The 25,821-nt window shown below is 37.6% G+C and overlaps 2 protein-coding genes across 24 annotated transcripts in view; one reads left to right on the top strand and one right to left on the bottom strand.

The window, feature by feature from the left end:
- BTBD10 (BTB domain containing 10) overlaps positions 1-19,666 on the top strand; it is a 77,720-nt gene extending 58,054 nt beyond the window's left edge. For all 4 annotated transcript variants that reach the window (XM_003254965.3, XM_003254964.3, XM_003254966.3 and 1 more), the window contains 3 exons: positions 7,544-7,741; positions 10,126-10,236; positions 18,536-19,666. In XM_003254965.3, coding sequence (XP_003255013.1) covers positions 7,544-7,741; positions 10,126-10,236; positions 18,536-18,846 — 620 coding nt within the window. In that variant the 3' untranslated portion in view covers positions 18,847-19,666. The remainder of the gene's footprint in view (positions 1-7,543; positions 7,742-10,125; positions 10,237-18,535) is intronic.
- Positions 19,667-20,403: 737 nt separating this feature from the next.
- Positions 20,404-25,821, bottom strand: part of ARNTL (aryl hydrocarbon receptor nuclear translocator like) — a 111,130-nt gene continuing 105,712 nt past the window's right edge. For all 20 annotated transcript variants that reach the window (XM_030794735.1, XM_030794734.1, XM_030794737.1 and 17 more), the window contains 2 exons: positions 21,879-21,981; positions 20,404-21,078 (listed from right to left, as the gene is read on the bottom strand). In XM_030794735.1, the coding sequence (XP_030650595.1) occupies positions 20,918-21,078; positions 21,879-21,981 (264 nt within the window). In that variant the 3' untranslated portion in view covers positions 20,404-20,917. The remainder of the gene's footprint in view (positions 21,079-21,878; positions 21,982-25,821) is intronic.

Raw genomic sequence — 25,821 nt, 5'->3', positions numbered from 1 at the left:
TGTGGGCATTTAGTGCTATAAATTTCCCTCTACACACTGCTTTGTATGTGTCCCAGAGATTCTGGTATGTTGTGTCTTTGGAGCTGAAAGCCAAGGCTCGAGAACTACGTGAAGAATGCAGAAGCCTCAGGAGCTGATGCGATCAACTGGAAGAAAGGTTATCAGCGATGGAAGATGAAATGAATGAAATGAAGTGAGAAGGGAAGTCTAGAGAAAAAAGAATAAATAGAAAAGAACAAAGCCACCAAGAAATATGGGACTATGGGAAAAGACCAAATCTTTGTCTTATTGGTGTACCTGAAAGTGACGGGGAGAATGGAACCAAGTTGGAAAACACTCTGCAGGAGATTATCTAGGAGAACTTCCCCAATCTAGCAAGGCAGGCCAACATTCAGATTCAGGAAATACAGAGAACGCCACAAAGATACTCCTCGAGAAGAGCGACTCCAAGACACATAATTGTCAGATTCACCAAAGTTGAAATGAAGGAAAAATTGTTAAGAGCAGCCGGAGAGAAAGATCGGGTGACCCACAAAGGGAAGCCCATCAGACTAACAGCTGATCTCTCAGCAGAAACTCTACAAGCCAGAAGAGAGTGGGGGCCAATGTTCAACGTTCTTAAAGAAAAGAATTTTCAACCCAGAATTTCATATCCAGCCAAACTAAGCTTCATAAGTGAAGGAGAAATAAAATACTTTACAGACAAGCAAATGCTGAGAGATTTTGTCACCACCAGGCGTGCCCTAAAAGAGCTCCCGAAGGAAGCACTAAACATGGAAAGGAACAACCGCCACCAGCCACTGCAAAATCATGCCAAATTGTAAAGACCATCGAGGCTAGGAAGAAAGTGCATCAACTAACGAGCAAAATAACCAGCTAACATCATAATGACAGGATCAAATTCACACATAACAATATTAACTTTAAATGTAAATGGGCTAAATGCTCCAATTAAAAGACACAGACTGGCAAATTGGATAAAGAGTCAAGATCCATCAGTGTGCTGTATTCAGGAAACGCATCTCATGTGCAGAGACACACATAGGCTCAAAATAAAAGGATGGAGGAAGATCTACCAAGCAAATGGAAAACAAAAAAAGGCAGGGGATGCAATCCTAGTCTCGGATAAAACAGACTTTAAACCAACAAAGATCAAAAGAGACAAAGAAGGCCATTACATAATGGTAAAGGGATCAATTCAACAAGAAGAGCTATCTATCCTAAATATATATGCACCCAATACAGGAGCACCCAGATTCATAAAGCATGTCCTGAGTGACCTACAAAGAGACTTAGACTCCCACACAATAATAATGGGAGACTTTAACACCCCACTGTCAACATTAGACAGATCAATGAGACAGAAAGTTAACAAGGATACCCAGGAATTGAACTCAGCTCTGCACCAAGTGGACCTAAGAGACATCTACAGAACTCTCCACCCCAAATCAACAGAATATACATTTTTTTCAGCACCACACCACACCTATTCCAAAATTGACCACATAGTTGGAAGTAAAGCTCTCCTCAGCAAATGTAAAAGAACAGAAATTATAACAAACTGTCTCTCAGACCACAGTGCAATCAAACTAGAACTCAGGATTAAGAACCTCACTCAAAACCGCTCAACTACATGGAAACTGAACAACCTGCTCCTGAATGACTACTGGGTACATAGTGAAATGAAGGCAGAAATAAAAATGTTCTTTGAAACCAATGAGAACAAAAACTAGAATTTTTTACAGATGATGTGAATCTGTTAGTTCTGCAATCTTTTGTTGTGCGTAGTTTAGCTTGTTATTACTACTAAGTATCTTTTATATGTTATGGATTAAAAGTAAGGGTTTATGTAAAATATGTGTAATCTTATCCTAGACTTTTAGCTTTTCAGTAATATTTGTAGTTTCTAGATTACTTGTAATATATGTTACTAAAAATCTAGAAATTCTCAAAGACGTTTTAAAAAAACTGTATAGAATTTGAAGAGGTGGAAGTGGTCTTGTAAAAATGTAAGTAGACTTGAATCCAAAAGTAAATTTTTTTTTCTTGCAAATATATGCCTTTGCTGAATATTTGGAATGGCACTTTGCACTGAAATATCTGGGCTTATGTCTTAATTTAAGAAGAAATTATGCAGTTTACTTGCATGTTCTCTCTCTCTGGTTGAGGCACTCTTTTCCAGTTTGTGGCATTAAACTAGTTTGGACTTGAGGACAGAGACTATATCTTTTTGACTTTGTGTCTATAGTATGTGGCACATCCTAAGGACTCAACAAAATGTTTGCTGAACTAATAAATTGTTGTATTCTCTTGTGCGTTTTTAGGACCCCCTTCCACTGGTTGTCCTCTCTGGTATCATCAGTCTTTCCCTTTCTCTATGTAGTAAACCTCAGGCCCAAACATACCCAAATGTGACTTATGTCTATTCTAGATGTTCAAAAACATTCTCATTAAAAAAAACTTGAGCTTTTCATTGGAATCCTTTGAAGTTAACTTTTTAGAAGAATTAACATATAGCTCCAAATGCTGTGTCTTCCCATTTATTCACACTTTTGTGTCTTCAGGTAGAGTTTTATAATTTTCTTCATATAGTTCCTGCTCTGGTCTTGTTAATATTTTGTGTTTTATTGCTGTGTGTAGAATATGTTTAACTTTTCTAAGTGCTAACTTATAATAAAGCTACTGAATTTTGTGCATTTAGCCACCTCATAGAGCCCTGTTTGTTTCTAATAAGTTTTTAGTTGATCCTCATATATGCCTCATAGTTAATTTACTATGTTATAAATATCACTTTTTGTATCTTTTTTTTGTCCTGTCAAATTGGCTAGAAGATTTTGAACAATGTTAAGTTTAATGGGAATTCTGGCATCTCTGTCTGTAAAGGCATTTCCCTGGACGTGGGGGTCATGTCTATATTCCCAGCACTTTGAGAGGCTGAGGCGGGAGGAGCACTTGAGCCCAGGGGTTCGAAATCATCCTACACAACATAGCGAGAACCTGTCTTAAGAAAAATAAAGGCATTTCTTTTAGGCTTAATTACGATGTTACTCATTTTTTTCTTGACTCTCCCTTCCTTTGGCTTTTTGGCATCCTTTTTCCTGATCCTTGGAATGTGGTTGTTCTCCACGGTTAGCTACTTTCTCACAGAATTTGCACTTATTCTAAGTGGTGCTATTCATCACTGTGGCTTCAAACATTGTCTTTACACTGGGGATTTCTACCTTTTTATCTTTAATTTCTAAGTGTCAACTTTAATTTTTTTTAAATTTTATTTCAGTTGTTTTTGGGATACAGGTGGTTTTGGGTTACATGGATAAATTTTTAGTGGTTATTTCTGAGATTTTGGTGCACTCATCACCCGGACAGCGTACAATGTACTCAGTATATAGTCTTTTATCCCTCACTTCCTCCCAGCCTTCCCCACCAACTTCCCAGAGTCCACTATATCATTCTTGTGCCTCTGTGTCCTGATCAACTATTCATTTCTAGTTTACCATTTAACTTGTCCTTTCGTCCCCTCTTCCTTCTTAATCAAGCTTTTTATGAGTTTCATGCATATAGTACATATACTGATGAATAAAGACAGACATTGTCCCTGCCTTTATGGAGTTTATAGTGTAGTTGGGAGGACAGACATTTAACAAGTAATAAAAGCTGTGAAAAATGCAGTGAAGAAATGAGATATTATTAGAAGTGTATGACAAAGGGTCTGTGGAGAATCATTATCTAAGTGCCTTAAAGCTGAGACCTGAAGGAGTGGCAAAGAGTGGGGGAAAGCTGACCATACAAGCAGTAGAAATGATGTGTGCAGAGGTTTAAGTGGGAAGGAATATGACATATTTAGGATACTCAAAAAAAAGGCAACTGTGGCTAGCGCAGAGGGATGGAGTATGAGTGGTGAGGAATAAGGCCTGAGAGGTAAAGAGGAAACAAAATTTATGAATTGAACAAATATTTAATGACTCTACTCTGTACTAAGCACTGTTCCAAGTTTTGGGGATTCAGCATGAACAAACCAGGCATAACTTTCTGTTCTAATGGAACGTACACTCTTGGGAAAAACATGTGATAAACAAAGTAAATAAATCATGTATGTTTAGTGATAAGTGCCAAGGAGAAAAAAGTGAAGAAGTTACTTAGAGGAGCCAGAGAAACTTTCATTGGAAATAAAAATGTTAAATTCCAAGCAGAGGTTACTAGTGAATGCACACAATGAAGGAGCTTGTCTGGTATATTTGAGAGCAGCAGAGAGGCCAGGATAGCTGGAGTGGAGTGAGTGAGAGTGTCAGTAATAGGAGATGTGGTCAGAGAGGTAACACGGCACCTAGGTCAAATAAGGCCTTTATGTTTTGGCTTTTACTCTGAGTGAGATTGGAAGATATGGGAGGGGTTTAACAAAAGAATGATATTATCTGTAAGGCTGTCACATTGTACCATTTCATGGGGACCCTGTTCACACAGAAGTCAGTGTAGAGTTGTTCAGTGCTATAATCCTGACCTGACTTAAGGTTTAAAAGAATCATTTTTGGCTGTTGTGTTAAAAATGGACCAAAAGGGGAATTGTGCTAGAAGCAAAGAGATCAAGTAGGAAGCCATTGTCAAAGTCCAGGTATGAGATGGTAGGGGCTTGGATTAGAGTGGAAGCAGTAAGAAGTAGTCAGATTCTGGGTATATTGGATGTTCAGGTTACCAGGATTTCCTCTTCAATTGAATGTGGAGTGGAAAGGAGAGGAGAGCTTTAACTGGAAGTGTGAGGTTGCCATTAATTGAGATGGGGGAGACTTCATGAGGAGCAAAAATCTAAAAGCTTGATTTTGAATATGTTAAGTTTGAAATACCTGTTAGATATCCAAGTAGAAATGTTAAGTGGAGCATTGGGTATACATGTCTAAAGTTCAGCAGAGAAATGTGGGCTAGATATAAGTGGGAGTCATCAGTATATGGATAATATTTAAAGAAAATGTATTAAAGGATTGATTCTACACACTGATATATAACATTCTTTTTCACATTAGCAGGGCTTTATGTACCAAGTTGAGGATTTGAGACTTATTTTAAGGATAGTACAAGTCATGAGAGACAATTAGATTTGGCTGCTGTGGGGAAAATGAATTGCGGAGAGGCAAAAGCAGATGTTGGGGGAATGTAATCAGAAAGATTTTGTAGTGGTTTAGGTGAGAGTTAATGATGAACAGAACCAGAATGGAGGCAAGGGGATGGAATATGTCGGGTTAACTATTGCTGTGTAATAAACCACCCCAAGCTTAGCATAAACTATAACCATTTTATTACTCTCATTTATTCTGTGGGTCAGGAATTTATACAGGGCACAGCAGAGGTGGCTTATGGCTGTATCACAATATCTGAGGCCTCATCTGTGAAGAATTGGTGGACTGGGGTGGCTCACAAGGCTGGAGGCTTTATTCACATGTCTGGTGCCAGGACTAGGATGACTGAAAGGCTGGACTCAGCTAGGAATGTCAAACAGAATACCTATGTGTAGTCTCTCCGTATGACTTGAGCTTCTCAAATCCTGGAGGCTGCATTCAGAAAGGAAGCATTTGAAGAAAAAGCATTCCAGAAACCAAGGCAGAAATTGCAAGGCTTCTTCTGACTTAGCCTCCAAAGTCATGTGCTGTCCCCTCAACCAAGCACCTCCAGTTACAAACAAATTTGTATTACCAGTCTAATTAAAGGGGAGGGGAGCTAGACTCCACTTTTTGGGAAGAGATGTCAAGGTCACCTTGCAGAAAAGTATGTGGCTTAGGAGATTTTGCAGCTATCTTCGTGCCAAAAGAAGGAAATAACACAATTCAAGGTATGTTTAAGAAGACTTGAGGAATTATTTGAATTAGGAGGTGAAGGAGAAATCCAGGATTTATTCATGTAGTATACTAACATTTAAGTTCCCATTATATGCCCAGCACTGTGCTGAGATAGTTCTGAAAACTTGGGTGGATAGTGATGCCATTTACTGATTTGAAAAATACTGTGGAGAGCGATAGAGATAGTAAGTTAAATTTTGGATGTATTGAGTTTGAGGTACCTCTGAGGTTACATCCAAGTGGAAATTTCCGGAAAGCAGCTGAATATAATGCATCTCGAATACAGAAGACTGAATTAATAGAAATAAATTTGGGAATTCTCAGCATAAGATAAATAAGAAAAGAACTTAAAATTGTCCTGAGAAATACAGTATTTAATGAACAGCTGGAGGAGAAAAAGTTAGCAAAGGTTACTGAGGAAGAATAGCCAGGAGGAGGAAAAAAAACAGGGATAATGGTATCAGAGATTCTTTGGGGTTAGGATGTTTCAAGAAAGAGTGTTCCATTGTAGGAGATTAAACTGAGAGGTCAAATAAGATCAGGACCAAAAGATGATTATTGTCTTTAACAATATGAAGGCCATTTGGAGACCATAGCAAGACATTTTTGTAGTATAGTGAGAATGGAAGCCAGATTGGAATTGGTTCAGAAGTTGGGGAGAGAGAAGGTGTTGAAATACAGGTATTTGTCTATAAAGATAACTTTTTAAAATGATAATGGGAAATAGCCAGCCTGGAGAGAGACATGGCTAAGTAATAGTAATGTAGATTATTTAATTATCTAACCAATTATTATATTAATTGTAATATATTAATTATATAGTGTTAATTATTATATAATATATAATTATAGCGACATCTTGTAGGGAGGAAAAGCTCTCCTTTGGGAGACTGTAGGTTTGAGTTCTAGTGTCCTCCTTCACCCCTTCTCCAGTTCTCCAGTTTTTACAACACACACACACAGTCTCTCTCTCTCACTCACTCTCTCTTTCTCTTTCTCTCTGTCTCTCACTCATGCATATGGTTGCCATGGTTGCTTCTTTAACTTCGCTCTCCAGGCTGATGCAGTAGCAGTAGTTCTTGAGATGTTGGCATCTTCAGTAGGGAGATAGGACATTGCCATTACATAGGAATAAAAGAAAAAAGCAGTGCAGGTGAGTTTGTGGCTGTGCATTTAGGAAATTGAAGTTGTTCATTATGTCTGTGCTTAAGGAGGTTGAAGTCTATCTTTCAGCTCTCTCACTTCTAGTATCAAGTTTGCTGTGGAATTCCTGCATCATGTATTTTGCTTGATCTTTTGCCTGCCTTATTCTAAAGACTATTGACCCTTTTCACCTCACCTCTCAACTTGCACTGAAATATTAATTCTGTTTGTAACTTTCTGAGAAGGAGAGCATGCAGGAAATGGAATATAAGAACTATTTCAGTTAATGTGGATAACCTGAAAAGTATCTTTAAGATATACCTTAAAACATATTGTGTATACTGATGGAAGATAATATGGTATAGTGAAAAATATGCTAGGCTAGGGATAGGGTTTTAATTCTGACTTTGCAAATTAGTTTTGTAATATTAGGCAAGTTATTTCATGATATGTAAAATGAGGGGGCCTATGTAGGCTGCCTTTAATTGGCCTTTCTTGTTATAAGATTCTATATTTCTGAAAGAACTCTTTTTAGGAAAAGTTTTGGTAAGATATTTTTGTGGGTTTCATTTCAGGTGCCCTGATGCATGAGTTATCAAATGATGGTGCTCGTAGACAATTTGAATTTTATCTGGAAGAAATGATCCTCCCTCTCATGGTAGCTAGTGCCCAGAGTGGGGAACGGGAATGTCATATAGTGGTGCTTACAGATGATGATGTGGTTGATTGGGATGAAGAATATCCACCACAAATGGGAGAAGAATATTCACAAAGTAAGTATTCTGGCATGTTTTCTCTCTCCTGAATCATCACGAATTATTTCTTGTTTATGTAAAGAAAGCTCTTCTCATAGACTAGCAAACTATAGCCTGGGGGTCAATCCAGCCCATCACCTATTTTTATAAATTAAGTTTTATGTATTGCCTATGGCTGCTTTCATGCTACAGTGGCAGAGTTGAGTAGTTGCAACAGAAACTGCATGGCTCGCAATGCCCAAAGTATTTATTATATGTCCCTGTACAGAAGAATGTGCCCCGCCCATGCCATACACACATGGTTAGTTATTTGTTGACTCTGGAACTTGATAGATTTTTTTTCTTTGTATTTAAAAGCATTCAGGAGAACTAGTTCCTTTATAAAAATAGCTTTTTTAAAAAATGAGTTTTTTTTTTACATAAATTTGGAAGCTTTAACTCATTGATTTTGAGGATAACTTTAAGTTCTAAGGTACCCTTTTTTAAAATATGATATATGTTCATCAAGGATACAATGACCCTTCATAAGGCTTTGTAGAATTATAGTTCTTTTGGGCATTTCTGACCAAAATGGCCTATCTTGAGCAGCAATCACTAACACTTTCTTATTTTTTTTGTTATTTTTCTTGATGAGCCCAATATTAGTATTTTTGACCAGTTTTATAAATAAGGAAGAATTGAAAGAGTGACTCAAGGAATTGAATAAAATAGCCTAGCATCTTCTTCTGTACTATATAGTCTGTTGACTTGGTAAGGATTAGGGTTTAATATAGAAAGTAACAAAACACCTTCTCTCTGATTTTTCCATTTTACATATGCTTTTATAAAATCAAAACAAAGCAGACTCCAGATGGCATTCTTTTTTACTTCTAAAGGAGATTTTTGAAAGATTATTTTAACACAAGTTATGGTAGCACTTTACGGAGTTTGCACTGAGACATTTCTTTTGCATGATGTACTTAAATGAGTGTTGTGATTCCTTTGTGGATAGTTGTAGTAATAGACATTTCTGTTGCTATTTCCTCAGTTCTAGGCTCTTTGCTGACAATGGTTTTCTATAATATGTGGAATAAAAAGTTGAACAAAACCCAAGAAAAATGAAAGGTTGTCAAAAATAAAAGAGGTATACTAAATTATTTTCTGTTAAGGAAAAGGAGTGAACAAGCTTATAACTTACATTTTACTTTTCAAAAGGTTTGACCCCCAAGAAAGTACAGCCAACCATAGAACATAGAAATGATATTATAGTGATAAAGGAATTATAATAAACCTGGTGTTTTCTTTTCCGTTGTTGAACTTTTCACTTCAATATTTTTTTGTTTTCTTGTTTTTTATTTTAAAGCTTAAAAGGCCTGAAAACATTTTTACTTAGTTGTCTAAATATGTATTATTTTGTATCAAGATGATCCAACATAAAGAAGATTCATTTGAGGAACTAGAGATAGCCTTTCAGCCTGATTTTTCTACATGTGACTCTATGACAGATATTGTCCTTTCTAAGATCTAAAATTATCTTAAAATGCCAGTAAATCTTAAGGATATAGTAATAATCACAAATTTACCCCATGAGTAGAGTTTATATACGTATTTTCCTTTTATTGGCTCTTAAACCAGCATGTTTGGTTTGTGAGTGTGTTTTTCTTTTTTTGAAAAAACCTTTGCAGTTCACCTTTTAAGGGAGATAACTCAACCTGAAAGAGAGAAGGCGAGGAATGTCCATCAGTCTAACTCCCTGAAGTTCTCAGCACATTTGGAAGACTCAACATGTTGTCAGTGGAATATCTGTCCTTTGCAAAGCCAGTTTGCTCTAAACAGACTAACCTAGGCAGAACTTGCTCGAATCTGCCATTTTTAACATCAGTATTAAATGGGGCTGTTCGCCTGAATGGAAAACAGTTTGTGGGGAGGGTCTTTGCCTTTTGGGAAATTATTAATAGTTGCTCAATCCATGAAATGTAAAATGTATCTGTTTTGTACTCTTTGACAAGGCAGTTTTTCCCCCTCTAGACTAGACCTTGTAGACATCTTAGCAAAGTCCTTTACTTTGCTTGATAATGATGCGATATTGATATCTTCTTTGGATTCTCTTATTTGAAACTTGGGGCAGATCTCGTTCCAATAAATGTGTAGATGATGTATCTTTCAGAAGGAGTTCTTCCTATGGATTGGGTTTTCTGATTGGTTGTCAAAGCTTTTCTTGTTTCCACTTAAGTAGACATTTGCTTCTACATTAACTATACTGAATACTGCCCTGTCATGTTGGCTAGTCATCCTTTGGCATTACTGCATCCATTATTTGGGCTTTTAGGACTGTTAGGCCCCTTTGATGAGCAAGATAAATTTAAGTTCATCTCTAAATCCTTTAATTTAATACAATAATATTTTTGTCTTTTTGTTTCCAGTTATTTATAGCACAAAATTATATAGATTTTTCAAGTATATTGAAAACAGAGATGTGGCCAAGTCAGTTTTGAAGGAGAGGGGTCTTAAGAAGATTAGATTGGGAATAGAAGGTAAGACATTTTCATTATTTTCTATTAATTTTCTTTTGAAAACAAAAAGGTTAAAAACAATTGGATCTTATTTAGAATACAGTTGGAATGCTTTGAGAAAAACTCTGACAAATGATTACCACATGCTTATGCAATAGACCTATAAATAACAAAAATCAGCTGCACTTAGAAGACAGATAAAAGGCCATTAGAAATTGTTATTCCATAAGATTCTCTAGTGATAGAGATATGAATTTGTCTTTTTCTGCCGTAGTTTGCCCTAATTCGCCCTAATTCATTTTTGACAAAGCCCATGTGGTGTGTGTGGACATGAATATATGTACATTCCCATAGGATTGGCAGGGCTCTTTGCATAGTAGTGATCATTGAAGCCCAATAGAATTAAAAATTACTTCCTGAAAATTCATGTAAAAGCAGCACTACTAGTGGCTTACTTATGTCTTAAAGTATGATAATAGCTTATTTTCAAGGTAAGTACAAATTATGAAATATTCTTTCATCTTATGTAAAAGCATAGAGTTTTAGATAGCTTACTTTATGAATTAAAAGAATTTTTCTGTAATGTTTTATCAGATACCTCTTTTATTTTAAAATACTCTTAAGAAGAACAAAGTGTCTTAATTGATATAACATGACAAAGTAAAGACTAAAGGCTCTGGAGCCAGATTACTTACGTTCAAATCCTGTGACTTAATAGCTGTATGACCTTGGCCAAGGCACTAAAAAATTCTGTGCCTCAGTTTCTTTCCTCTAAAATGAGAGCATTAATGAGTACTTTATAAGGTTTTTGTAAGGATAGAATGAATTAATATATGAAAAACACTGCCTAGTACACAGTAAGTTTGCAGCATATGTTTGTGATGGTGATAATGAAGATAAGAGTGTTGATCATTGACCTACCTGATTGAACTGCTGGAGAATAGTAATGGGCTGCTGAGATATATAGGAAGAATAACCAGAAACAGGATTTTTGTGTGGGAAGGTAAAGAGACTTTGGGCTTAAAAAGCAGTGGAATTGCTGATATATGAAGCATTGGTCTAGTGTCCTAGTCCATTATTTTGTAAACAGTGAGATTTAGCTACTTGGTCTTAGAGCTAGAGAGAAGGCACTGGGAGCTACTTTAGACTGGGAGGACAGGGAAGGCCTCCTGAGGAGAAGACATTCAAGGGGAGGCCTGGTGACAAAAATGGTTCTAGAAGGAGAAAATAGCAAGTGCAAAAGGGTTGAGGTAGGAATGAGCTTACTATATTTGTGGTACAGAAAACATACATATATGTCTGGTATAATACATGAGGAGGAGATTTGAAGAGATATAGTTGGTCTGAAAGTTAGTAGAAGAGATAAAGTAGGATCAGAAGATGCAGGGTCTTATAGGCCATGGTAAGGAGTATACTGGCCAAGTGTCTTAAGGTAAGTCCCTCAGCCTTTCTGAGCATCAGTTTCCTTTATCTTGGTAGTGAATATAATACTCTGTCTATCTTAGAGGATAGTTGTGATAATCAAATATTATTTACTAGAAATTACTTCCTTCCCACTCTACTTCCTCTTTCTCTAGATGGCGACTATTATTCATCCTTTAAATCCTCTGAAACCTTCTTGGAACCTCTGTGAAATTGTTCCTTAGAATAATTTGCTATATAATACTCTGTTCAGTCATAGACTGTGAGCTCCTTGAGAGAAGTCAAGTTGCATATTGCGTACCTAACATGTGGCCTAGTTCCTAGGTATAGGTGGTTCTCAAATAGTAAATAAATGATTTATGGAAAAGCTATATGTAAATTAGTTACTGAAAGTGAGGACTTCTTTCTCTGTCACAGGGAGATAATAGCAGTGCTCTAAAGCATTGAGCCATAACTCTTAAATGAATTTTCATATAATTGTAAGGACCTATAACAAGTACTATTTACTATTAACCTCATATAAAATTCATTTAAAATAGTACATTATATGTGTATGTATATATATATTATGTAATATATATCTGTATGTATATATGATATATATAATATTTCACTCCTAAATATTTTAATATGCAGCTCTAAAAATATTTTAACATACCCAACAAAATTAAAGAATACTTTATTTGAATCAATCCATATTGAAATTTCTCAGTGGTCTCCCCAAATTTCCTTTTAGCTGTTTTCTCTAAACCAACATTCAGTCTAGGACCACATCTTTTAACTAACTGCTTATTTTGTCAAATTTCTCAATCTAGAATAGTTCCTTATTTATGATATTGTCTTATTGAAGAGTCTGGGCCAGTTGTCTTGTAGAAGGTCCCACTTCTGGATTTGCCCTATTATTTCCTTGGTGTGTCCTTCAGTTTAGTCCCTCTCTTCTGTAATTTCTGTGAACTGTAAGTTAGATTAAAGGCTTAGTCTGTGTATTAGTCCATTTTCTCACTGCTGTAAAGAACTACCTGAAAGTGGGTCATTTATGAAGAAGCAAAGAGATTTATTTGGTGCACAGTTGTGCAGGCTTAACAGGAAGCATGACTGGGAGGCCTCAGGAAACTTATAATCATGGCAGAAGGCAAAGAGGAAGCAAGGACCTTCTTCACATGGTGGCAGGAGAGAGTGAAGGAACTGCCACATACTTTTAAACTGTCAGATCTCGTGAGAACTCACTATCACAAGAACAGCATGGTGGAAATCGCCGCCATGATTCAAACACCTCCCACCAGGCCCCTCTCCTGACACGCTGGGATTACTGTTTGTAATGAGATTTGGGTGGGAACACAGAGCCAAACCATATCTGTGGGTGACAACCTGATCTCTCCATTAGAAGATTAAGATGTTCCTTTGTGCGGTATTATTTTGACACTAAGAATGTTCAGCTCCCCGCTAATCATTACCTAAAGGTTTTAAATACTAGTTGATAATTTTTGCCTGAATTTGTAATTTCATTGAGGATTGCAAAATGATAATTTTCTAATTTATCATTCCTTTTACATTTATCAGCTGGTATTTTGTAAAACAGAGCTTTCCTCTACCTAATGAGGTTATTTGGTTAGCTATCATTATCTCTGTTTTTTTTTTTATTATACTTTAGGTTTTAGGGTACATGTGCACAATGTGCAGGTTTGTTACATATGTATCCATGTGCCATGTTGATTTCCTGCACCCATTAACTCGTCATTTAGCATTAGGTATATCTCCTAATGCTGTCCCTCCCCCCTCCCCCCACCCCACAAGAGTCCCCAGAGTATGATGTTCCCCTTCCTGTGTCCATGAGTTCTCATTGTTCAGTTCCCACCTATGAGTGAGAACATGCGGTGTTTGGTTTTTTGTCCTTGCGATAGTTTACTGAGAATGATGTTTTCCAGTTTCATCCATGTCCCTACAAAGGACATGAACTCATCATTTTTTATGGCTGAATAGTATTCCATGGTGTATATGTGCCACATTTTCTTAATCCAGTCTATCGTTATCTCTGTTTTTAAGAGAAAGAAGCTAAAGCTTAAAAGGTTGAATACTTATTAAAGTTTTTTTGGGAATAAATAGCAGAGCCAGGTCTTGAATCCAAGTCTCTGTGATTTGAGTCTGTGAGTGGTTTTGAAATATTATTTTAAGTGGAAATTTAAAAAATTTAAAATTTAAAGTGTAAAAAATTTCCACTTAAATAGCCAATATTATTTGCCTGTGTACTACAGTCTATGATATTGGGCTTGACTTTGGCAGGACGGTAACTAACCAGGCTCTTCTGTTCTTTTTTTCAATAACTGCTTCTATGTACTGAAGCAGTCTTTTCTTTCTCCACTAATATGTACACCAGTAGCCATATTTTCTTATCAAGTCTATTACTTTTACCTCTTGAAAAAATAAGTAGAATGGTCATAACCCCAGCAGAAGTGTTGAGACTTTCCTGGGATTAAAGAAAAAAAATTGAGATTTCCAAGTTAGCCATTTTGTTACTATCCTCCCCAACCATTTCTATGCCCCTGCCATACCAATCCCAAGTCCCTTAAAAAAAGTTTATTAGAATATTAAATGTGTTGACTTTTATGGGAGCTAGGTTGGGTTGGTGTATAAGAGACATGAGGAGGACCGGAGAGAACTTGGATATGTGAGAAAACATGACATATAAGGCCAGAAGTGTTCAAAAAATAATTTTAGCTCTGTGGTCCCATATTCATATTGAGAGATTGCTATAGTCAGGCCTACCTAAGGCCTCTTCTACTTACTTTTAAGCAGGATTTTTGGGTGTACTGGTGTTGTTAAACACAAATGTGTCGTGGGAAAGCACAGATAATTCTTACCTAAATCATTCTCTACACCACAATTCCACCGAAAGGCACTTCTTTGGGGTTTTTCATTTTGTTTGTTTCACTTATCCCTTAATGGAACATCTCTCAACCTCCTAGGGTTGGGTTCTTAAGGCAGTTTAGGACTACTGCTACCCCATCTAGCAGACCATATTGGATGTGGCCTTACTCCCATCATTAGTCCTTGTCCTGAACTCAGTAGAAAGCTCTCTTCTGTCAGAGTAATTGGCTGAGACTTAGAACAGAACCTGAAGAGAACAAACTCTAAAATAATTGTGGAATTACAGTTCCCATAGAATATAGGAAATGTGAGACAAAGTAATGAAGTCTTTAATTGGATGGGATTGTGAATTATTCTACCCTCTACATCCTGGGCAGGAATGGCAAGACAGTAGTAGGACTGGCTCTTATCACTGAAAGTTCACCTATGTACAGAATCTCTGATTTCCCAATTCCATGTTTCTGGAACTGCATACAAAATTTTGTTCTCTGCAAGATTTAAACAAACTAAGCTTAAAAAAAAAATCTGAGCTTCTCTTTAAATAAAGAGTATAATTTACTGTTTATTAAAGAGTAGAATTTACTCATGGCTCTCCTCCATTTGACCATAATCTGTCTTCTAATGTTACCTCCAGCTATTTCCCAGTACACTTTCAGTCCAGTCATACATGTGTTAGGATCTCCTAAACCATCTTCTGTGTTCCTGCCTCTGTAGCTTACCTGATGCAATTCTCTCCTTAGAATGATACTTTCTCTGCCTACCTTGTGCTCCCCTTGTTTCTGCCCATCCCAGTTTTGCCCATTCATTAAGATTAAGGAAGGCCTTCAAGAAGCTTTTTCTATTTTAGTCCATTAGAATCTCATTCATCTTCTGAATTCTTTACGCTTCCACTATTGTTTTAACACTTTTTCTTATGTACGTATGTTTGCTGTTTGGAATATTCTTTGACTTTATGAACAATTTAATGACTCTTAATAGACCATAAACACCTTTAAGGTAGCACTCTGGCATTACAATTTTGTGATGCAGTAGCTGCTAAACCATTAACTGTTGACTAAATCTGCTGTAAATCTGTTGACTAAATGCAGGTTGGTAAATCTGCAAGTCGGGGCAGGCTTGCTCTATCATCTATCTATCTATCTATCTATCTATCTATCTATCTATCTATCATCTATCTATCATCTATCTATCTATATCTATTTATCTATCTATCTGTCTATCTGTCTATCTATTCTATCAGACAGGATCTCACTCTGTCGCCAAGCTGGAATGCGGTGGCATGACCTCGGCTCACTGCAGTCTCCGCCTCGTGGGTTCAAGTGATTCTCCTGCCTCAGCCTCCCAAGTAGCTGGGACTACAGGCGCACACCACCACACCCAGCTAATTTTTGTATTTTTAGTAGAGATGGGGTTTCACCACGTTGGCCAGGATGGACTCGATCTCTTGACTTCATGATCCGCCTGCCTTGGCCTCCCAAAGGGCTGATTTTACCTTATTTTTAAAGGAAAAAATGTTCTGAGTAAGATGGATGTTGGAAGAGGTTATTACTTGTAACTAGCATATCCTGGTAGTTCATTGACTCTTTGTTCAAATATTTGTTTAGCACCTGCAGTGTATCAGGTACTATGCTAGGCACTGAGGATAAACGAACAGATACTGGCTTTGCCATATAGGAACTCATTATTTAGGTCAGAGAGTCAGACATACAAAAAGGTAATTACAGTTTAGTTCTGTTAAGTATTGTTAACATATGGGAGTGCTATGGAGCATAATAAGTGAATGATTAAATGTTGGAGAGTCTTAATGTTTTTGCCAAGGATAAAAGAAGGTGGAGCGCAGGGGTAAGGAGGCTGAGAGGGAAGAGGCAGCAGAACAATTTATGTAAAAGCATGTTTGGGGAAAGCTTAATATGGCAGGTGTATTTAAGAACTCTAGAGTTAGAGTGTAGCATCATAGTAGATGACAGTAAGTAGATATGGAACCAGGTTGTAAAAAAAGCCTTGTATAATACTCTAAGGAGTACAGACCTTCCCATTAAGCACGAGGAAACCATTGGTAGTTTTTAAGCAAGGATTGTGATATGATTACATTTGTCTAGAGTGGTGATTTTGTGTGGAGGACAGAATACAAGGAGATGGGAATTTTAAAGTCTTTCTAATAGTCCAGGAGGAATCAAGGACAAGGGAATGGAGATGGAGACCTTTCTGATTTCTGGTGCTGCCTTCAGAGGTAATTGACCAAAAGTATGAAATGAAGACATTCTACAGGTTTTTAGATTTTCAGTTTTGTTCACCTGCTGCACCTATCTCACCCCCACCACATACACACATACTGCAAACATGGCTATTTGTACTAGCTACCAACGATGCCTACATACATTCCCTTATGCAATAATCATTAATTGATCCCCGACTAAGTGAGACCATTCTGTTTTTTCTGATTCTAACTACGGTCTAACTTTGGCCTATGGGCCAAAGTCAGCTCATTGCCTCTTTTTTATAAAGTTTTATTGAAACATACACATGTGGCTGGGCGCAGTGGCTCACACCTGTAATCCCAGCACTTTGGGAAGCCGAAGATCACCGGAGGTCGGGAGTTTGAGATCAGCCTGGCCAACATGGTGAAACCCCATCTCTACCAACAATACAAAAATTAGCCAGGTGTGGTGGCAGGCACCTGTAATCCCAGCTACTTGAGAGGCTGAGGCAGGAGAATCTCTTGAACCTGGAAGACAGAAGTTGCAGTGAGCCGAGATAGCACCACTGCATTCCAGCCTGGGTGACAGAGACTCCATCTCCAAAAAAAAAGAAAAAGAAAAACATACACATGCTCATTCATTTACGTATTCTCTGTGGCTGATTTCACTTTACAGTGGCAGAGAGAAGTAGTTCTAGTAGAAACCATGTGGCCTACAAGCCTGAAGTATTTACTCTGGACCTTTACAGAAAGTGTTTGCCAATCCCTGGTCCAAACTAGTTAATTCTTACTAGAAGAAAGGAGGGAAGGGGTCTGTAATAGTTTCTTAAGGACAGTTGATCTTTGGAGAAATGGCCTTACTAGTAAGTAACTAATTTTTTTTTTTTCAAATCTAGGGTTGTCCTTACTTTTAAGTGACTATGTTCCAAAAGAGGAAGGTAATATTAGGTATTATTAATCAGGGAACACTGCTTTGGAAATGTGACTGTAAATTGAATGCTTGGTTGTTGGGAGTAGTAATGTTAAAATGATATGGGAGGTTAAAATGTTGGCCTTGCTGATCTAGATGCAGAAGTATCTAGAACCACCTGGAGAGCTGTACAGCTTTTTCATTTAACAAAAAGAAAAGAAAAAACTCAGAGCAATATAAAGACGAGATGTACGTTTAAGGAAACTAGAAGGCTAATGTGGCATAAATTCCAGGCCTGTAGGCCAGGTAATCCTGTGACGAGAATATAAGGATACATAGCTAGAGGCCGGCATGGTGGCTTGCGTCTGTAATCCCAGCACTTTGGGAGGCCGAGGCAGATCACTTGAGGTCAGGAGTTCGAGACCAGCCTGGGCAATCTGGTGAAACTCCCTCTCTACTAAAAATACAAAAATTAGCCAGGCACGGTGGCACATGCCTGTAATCCCCGCTACTCTGGAGACTGAGGCGGGAGAATTGTTTGAACCTGGGAGGCAGAGGTTGCAGTAAGCCAAGATCGCACCATGGCACTCCAGCCTGGGTGACAAAATGAGACTCCATGTCAAAAAAAAAAAAAAAAGGATGCATAGCTAGAGATCAAGATCTGCTCCAACATACTCCTACTTTAAGAATTTTTTTTGATGTTTGGTATATTGAGTAATTGAAAGAACGATAGAAGATTTTATGAATTACATCAGTAGGGTTTTCATGTCTGGCTCATGAACTGATGAGTAGGTGGATGGAATATTGTTTTCACTTCTTTGTTTTAATTTCTGTTTCTTTAGGATCTATAGCAGAAAAGCTTTCCAAGGCAAAATTGGGTGAGAGGTCTGTGTGTGTCTCCTCAGTTTTTAAAATCTTTCTTTCAGGTTATCCTACCTACAAAGAAAAAGTAAAGAAAAGGCCTGGAGGCCGCCCAGAAGTGATCTACAACTATGTCCAAAGACCCTTTATTCGAATGTCCTGGGAGAAGGAAGAAGGAAAGAGTCGGCATGTAGACTTTCAGTGTGTAAAGAGTAAATCTATCACCAATCTTGCAGCAGCTGCGGCAGACATTCCCCAGGACCAGCTGGTAGTCATGCACCCAACTCCACAAGTGGATGAGCTGGATATTCTCCCTATCCATCCCCCTTCTGGCAACAGTGACCTCGATCCTGATGCACAGAATCCAATGCTGTGATGCTGATTTTCCTTGAAACCATAGCATGCTACTCTTCACAGTGACGTTGTACTCTCATTCTGCACTGCAAGGCCACTCTTCTTCATTGTGAGATGCACATAACAATGTTTAGGATATTGCAGTGTAGGCTTTTTTAAAGACCAAAGGTAGCTGAATGGTTTTTTAAAAATGAGTACAACTCTAGCATTTTGAAGTTCCAGTTATATAAATGTATTTGTTTACCAGTAGGTTTGTGAAATTGGTTCTTTGTATGGGGGACGGTCCTTTTTCACACATCTAGGTCTTTTCAGAAGTGGTGGAAATTGGCAGCTGGGGTACTTTCAGTTTGGATTGATATTCATCACACCTCAGACAAAATGCAGAGTATTATATAGTTGCACTTTATAAATGGTGGTTAAATGGAAATGTTCAAGCCATTTTATAGTTGTGATGCACAATATAATTTAAGTGCTTCTGTCAAAGTATTCCTCCAGTAAAATTTGTATAGTTTGCTGCCCTTGATGAGCAAAAAGTATTTATCTTGGGCTTATCTGAATGATCAGGATGAGATTTAATGCCCATATCTTATCAGTTCAGTTATCTCCAGGGCCATTTCACCCTTTAGAGTGAGTCACATGCAGGGAGTGTGAATGTCAGAGGTGGTTTATTATCCAGTCTGCCTTACCCTTAATCTGTTCACAGATATTTATTTACTAATGCTTTTTTTTCTTAAGAGTTATGGGATAGGAAAATGAAGTGTTTGCTCTTCATTTACTAAATGATTGTAAACTTGAGTTTTTCATCAAAATAAAATTCCATTGTTTTAATGTTTCTGACCAAATTTATAACCACGTTGACCAGATTTTTAGTCTCATAATTTCCCATCTCGCTGGTATAAGTATTATTAGAAATAGTAGCTCAAGGAACTTTAACTTACTATATCTGTGATGAGGCATTTAAATTCCCTAGGTATAAAATATACTATACATCAAAACAATATTAGAGCTGAAAAGAGTATTTTCTAGTCCAACTTGATATGAAGGGCAAAATGACTTTACTAGGTCATATAGTCACCCTAAGTTTCAGAGCCAGTTTCTCATACTAGTTCAGTGCTTTTTCCATTATACCATGCTACTTTGCTTAGCAAATTATTTATGCAAATGCTATTCTAAATATTCTTTGGTCCAATTCAAGAAGGAATCAAATATTTAGGTGCTTTAGGACTGGGGTCACTTACTACATAACTGAAGTCGTATTAGGTGTAGCATTAGAGAAGCCAATTTGTTAAATATAATCTTGAATTTATAATTTCAGAGGATTCGATGTTTGTGTATAAGCAGTAACATCTTTGTTCTCACATAAATTAAAATCGCAACAATTTAGAAATGAACTATTTTAACAACACAGCTAAGCTAGTAGCATGGGGAAATTATGCAAGCCCAGAATCATTAGGAAGGCCAGAAAGGCACCACAAATGCTACTGGCGTAGATCGTCCTTGAACATCCACTGTAGAAACTCATAATCCAGCCCTGCAACACGTAGGATTTTTTTTCTAATTATTTGAAATGTGAACAGTATTTATAGAACAAGGGAAACATTTATTAAAAATATTTAACTGTCTAGTACATTATACTTTAACCCATATTTATAGTAAAGGATTCTTTCTTACAAGGAAGAATAAACGGCTTTATGATACAATTAGTATAAGAAATATCCACATGGGGGACTTCTTTGTAGTGTAAAAACACCATACATCTGAAATGTCCATTTGCATATAAAAGCTACCAATGATGCTTCTGTGCACAATGATTAAAAAATTCAACACAAACAGAATCCAAAATATACAATTAATGCAAGCTATCCACAGCTAGCCCAATAATCAATGATGAGGAAACACTGGAGCAGGCTTAGTTCCACTTTGTCTGAAGTTACATATAGTAAGATTGACTTGTATCAATGGCTCTGAGATGGCTTTTATGAAGTCAGTACATAAAAGCTATTCTCTCCTTATCCAGTAAGCTTCACAGACTGTAAAACTCCACCAGTAATGCACTTTGATACTATAGCTGTTGCCAAAGCAACATGTAGTGTTTACAGCGGCCATGGCAAGTCACTAAAGTCAACAGGGCCACCCAGTCCAGCATCTGCTTCCAAGAGGCTCATGATGACAGCCATTGCTGCCTCATCATTACTGGGACTACTTGATCCTTGGTCGTTGTCAATCATGTCTATACCTATGTGGGGGTTCTCACCTGTGGGAGGAGATAAAGACTGGTCACTGATTTTTTTTTTTTTAAAGCATCTTTAGATTAAGTAAGCAATTCCTAAGCACACTTTTAATAAGAAAGTTACATTTAATGGTAGGGTGAGACGCTGCTTTTTGGGTTGCATGGCTATCTTTTTTTATATTGCTGTTTTTCAGAAGAACGAACCAATTTTTAAAAATTATGTAAGAAATAAGTGGGGTTACACTGTGAAGAGACACAGCTCTAAGGAATCAAATGATCATTTTAGAAATAAGTACAAAGTGCTTAAAATTTAGTAAATGTTAAAAATATTTGAGTTGAGCTTATTTTAATAATCTGATATAACCAGTTAAGAGGAGTTACAAAAAGAAAGGCAAATAGGAAGGGAGAGTTTAGGAAAATAACAAATCTAGAAAGACAGGTGGAAAAAAAGATGGATGTGATGGGAAAAGCAAACTCTTTTCACTTAATGACTTTTAATACCTTCTGATATGCTTACTAATCACCCTTCTAGGCGTTATCTCTGAACCTTGATTAGCCTTCTCTCTGAAGAGATTATGCCCCACATGGGAGAAAGCCTATGTCTAGGTAGCTGTAGCCTCCTCTTGAGTTCAGGCACAAACTTGGACCTCCACCAACACTGAAGTCAACTTTTTAGAGATTTAAACAAATTTTAAACTTTTATTCTGTTCCTATCAAATTTATCTAGGAATAGCTTGTTTCATACAGTTCAGTTCTTAAAATTGACTTTATGTAAGATGTTTTGCAAGCTCACTGCAATGGAAACGAATAATAATGCCACTTACCAAGAATAGAAGAACTATCAGAATATGGATAACCTGGGTTCTCCTGAGCCTGGCCTGACAGTAGGCCACTGGAAGGAATGTCTGGAGTCCCTCCATTTAAAATCTGCAAACAAAAGGGAAGTGTGAAGTTTGAATCAGTATTATGAGCAATGCCAAAAGGAAAATGAAGCATGTTGGAAATGCATGGGGTGGGGTGGGGAGAAGCTTCAGATGGCTTCAGTTTTCTGTTGGATGATTTCAAACAAGGAACTGTTAGACAGACATGGTCAGAGTAAGAAAAAACCTTTCCCCCAAACTATCCTTTTCATTTTAGTGAGCCCACAGAGGCAACTTAAAGGCTGAGTAAAATCCCAAGAGTATTCAACTGCCTGGAATCATGATGCCCACATATTTCTTTAGGACCAATGCCTAAACTTCAATGAGCCCAGCTAGGCATTTCCCCTATAAGGGAATAAAACATCTTATAGTGACAGATATTTCTGAAGAAGAAGAACTGGAGTTAACAAGCTGTGAAGAGACACAGCTCTAAGGAGTCAAATGAAGAAAACACTTAAAAGTAAATCTCTTATACTACAGGTGCCAACTTCAGTAACCTGTGGTTTAAGTTCTTAAGACAGGCTACTGGGGAGGATTATTACTACTACTCAGTAGGAGAACTCTGTCTCAAAATCTCCCCCACTCACCCCAGCTGCCTTCGCCTGGCTGAGTCTCAAAGAAGAGCATTCTTTGAGACCCATCTTGGATATACGTGAGGAAACAGTTTGGTAGCTGCTGCTTTCAGGAGCAGCAGTGATTTCAGGCCTTGCCAGTAGGTGGCATTATAACTTTATTTCCACAGCAACGTTTTGGTCTAGGGACCCTTTTACACTCTTAAAAAAATTATTGAGGACTCCAAAAAACTTTTGCTTATGTAGGCTGTATTTATCAATATTTACTGTATTTGAAATTAAAACTAGTAGATTTCTTAAATGTAATAAACCCGCTACATGTTAACATAAATAATGAATAGTATTTTAATGAAAAATAACTATTTTCCAAAACAATAACAAAAAATTACTGAGCAGAGTATTATTTTACATTTTTGCAAATCTAATGTCTGGCTTAATTTTCAACTGGATTCTCATATATGTTTTTCCATTCAGTCTATTTAGATACGTCTTGTGATTCAAGTATATGAAGGAAATCCAACCTCCCACAGATAAGTAGTTGGAAAAGGGAGGCATATTTTAATAGACTTTTCAGATAATTGTATTCTTTTTTGATACCACTTCAAAACTTGAGACGTAGAAGTTTCTTAAAGGTGAGTTGCAACGTGGAATCAAACCATATCAATGAATGTTTTGTACTCTTTATATCTTGGCACTTAGGATGGATCTTTTACCCTTACGTGATTTTGAAATACCTTGCATTGTTTAGTTACAGAATATTGGTTCACTTAGTTATGCAGATCTTCTATATGTTGACACATTTCATTATACAGCATCAAAATATCACCATTGTTAATACTCCCTATCTCATCCACAACATTTTTTAAGTTTTAGGAAGATCTCAAGGTCAAAGTAGCAGATACAAGTTTTCTAAAAATTCCAATTTTTGCTTGAAAGCTCAGATTTTACATTGGCAACAAATGTTGGTCAGTCATTTTCCTTGAAGTGACAGGTTCACTTCATTCATTTCCAAAAAAATGTATTCTAAATACCCCAAACCGAATGACCATATACAATAAAAATGGTGTCCAATGAAAATAGCAGCTAGTTCAACTCACAACTTAATCACACAAGTAGTTTTTGAGACAAACGTCATACTTTGGTATGCAGCACAAGTTCTCTGTGCGTACTTCTCATTTTGTCACAGAGCATTAAAAAGATGTGTGCTTGAGAATTTTATAAAAGTAATGATGGACGTTTTCCCTCCCTCCCTCCCTCCCTCTCTCCCTTCCTTTCCTCCTTGACAGGGTCTCATTCTGGTTGCCCAGGCTGGTGTACAGTGGCACAATCTCAGCTCACTGCAGCCTCAACCTCCTGGGCTCAGATGATTCTCCGACCTCAGTCCCCCGAGTAGCTGGGATTACAGGTACACCACCACACCTGGATAATTTTTTGTATTTTTTAGTAGAGATGGGATTTCTCTATGTTGCCCAGACTTGCCTCGAACTGTTGGACTCAAGCAGTTTGCCTGCCTCAGCTTCCCAGAGTGCTGAGATTACAGGGGTGAGCCACTGCACCTAGCCATGATGGACAATCTTAAATGAAACTGGCTTTAAACTGTTTTTTTACTGCGAGTATGTGGTGGTGAAGAATACAATGACTACTAGTATAGTTTGGTGCCACTTGTCTGATTTTTGTAAAATGCCAACAGTTTTACCCAACAGTGCTTTTAGCATGAATAGTGCACATTATCAATACAGTGAAAAAATTAATGTTATTAAGAAAATAGCTTTAACCTTGCAGACCCTTAAAAGGATCTTGTGCCCTTTCTTTCTGGAAAAAGACTGCAGATGACATTTATAGAACTGCTGCTTTATCTGAATTTTCCTTAGTGCTTCTGGATGTCTGTACTCTCCTGCGACCTACGGAGGCTCACTTAGGCTTCCTTTTTAGCTTGATCCTGACTGAAACAACTGCAGGCTAAATGGTTCATTTTTGGACCTTACAAATTTGAAAGTGACTGGAAAGGGCTCGGTATGGTGTACCATTTAATACTGCTGTCAGTTTTAACTGCCTTGTTTTTGCTGCTTTTCTTATAAGTCCTGCTGCCCAGGACTCATCTAGTGAGAACATCCAAATTTCTTCTCACAGATCCATTTTATAATCCATTCTTCCCAAAGAAAAGGGAGAATTTTCATAAGTGCCTCAAAAATAGCTGGGGCTTTATGATGCAGAGCACAGCTTTTGATTTCCGGTAGTTGTTGATGTGAAAAGAACTGGAAGCCATGAGCCCAGGATTGTAGTTTGGGGGCCATACTTATAAAACAAACGCTGAGGAGCCTGGATCTTGTCACTATAATGTTGTGAAGGTGAGATGAGACAATGCATATGAAAGTTCTTTGAGTAATATTTAAGCCTATACTGGACTGATAACCTTTCAAAACCAATCAGTAGAATAGTTGGTAATACCAGGAGTCAAGTCAAGTGCCTAAAAGTTAACTTGAGAAGCAGAGACGAAGACCACCCTAAGAAGATGGTGGATCCAATATGCAGGAAGGACCTGGAGGTATAACAGAAAAACAGCTAAGAAGACAGCTGGCAAGCAGTGTGTGTGTTGTGGGCAGGGGGGCGGGGGGCACGGGACACCAAGCCCAGACTTCATCAGTCAATGGTATTTTGGGCCAAGCACTTTCACATATATTATCTCACAATAGGACCTCATATGCAAAGGTGCTGGCTACCCTAACCAGTATTAGCTCCATTATAAAGAAAACTAGGGCTTGAAAGTTGTACAAGTTCACATAACTAGCACATGGCAAGGCCAAGCTTTGAACCCAGGTCTTTCTTACTTCGTAGTCTTACCCATTAATTTGTTGACTTTCAACCTTTTTTGGGGGAGCAAAACCCTTTTTCAAATAGAAATGTTCGCAGAAGATTCCTATATAAAAAAGAAGTATTGCTGCCCTTGTAGAAGCAGGATTTCTGCCCTTACCCTCTCTCCTTAGCAACTATCCCCACGCCCATCCCACCTGGTAACACCACAGCTCTTGGTAACCTGAACAAACCTCCAGGGAGCTCAGTTTTGAAAATCCTTGCCCTGCTTTTGATGGTTTGTGCCCTAGGAGTCCTGCCTATGGAAATTCCTAATATTCTCTCTCTGTGTTTTAGGAGATGGGGAAGGAAGCCATTGTGTCCAAAATGATGGCCTTCAAACTGTCCTAAGCTCTACTGACATCAGGCTGTATAAACAGATTTATGGTTTACGATTAACATGGGCCTAGGCTTATAAGTTCTCC

The sequence above is a fragment of the Nomascus leucogenys genome, chromosome 15 (assembly GCF_006542625.1).
Source record: "Nomascus leucogenys isolate Asia chromosome 15, Asia_NLE_v1, whole genome shotgun sequence".
Taxonomy (NCBI): Eukaryota; Metazoa; Chordata; class Mammalia; order Primates; family Hylobatidae; genus Nomascus; species Nomascus leucogenys.
This window is presented reverse-complemented; position numbering and strand designations above follow the sequence as displayed.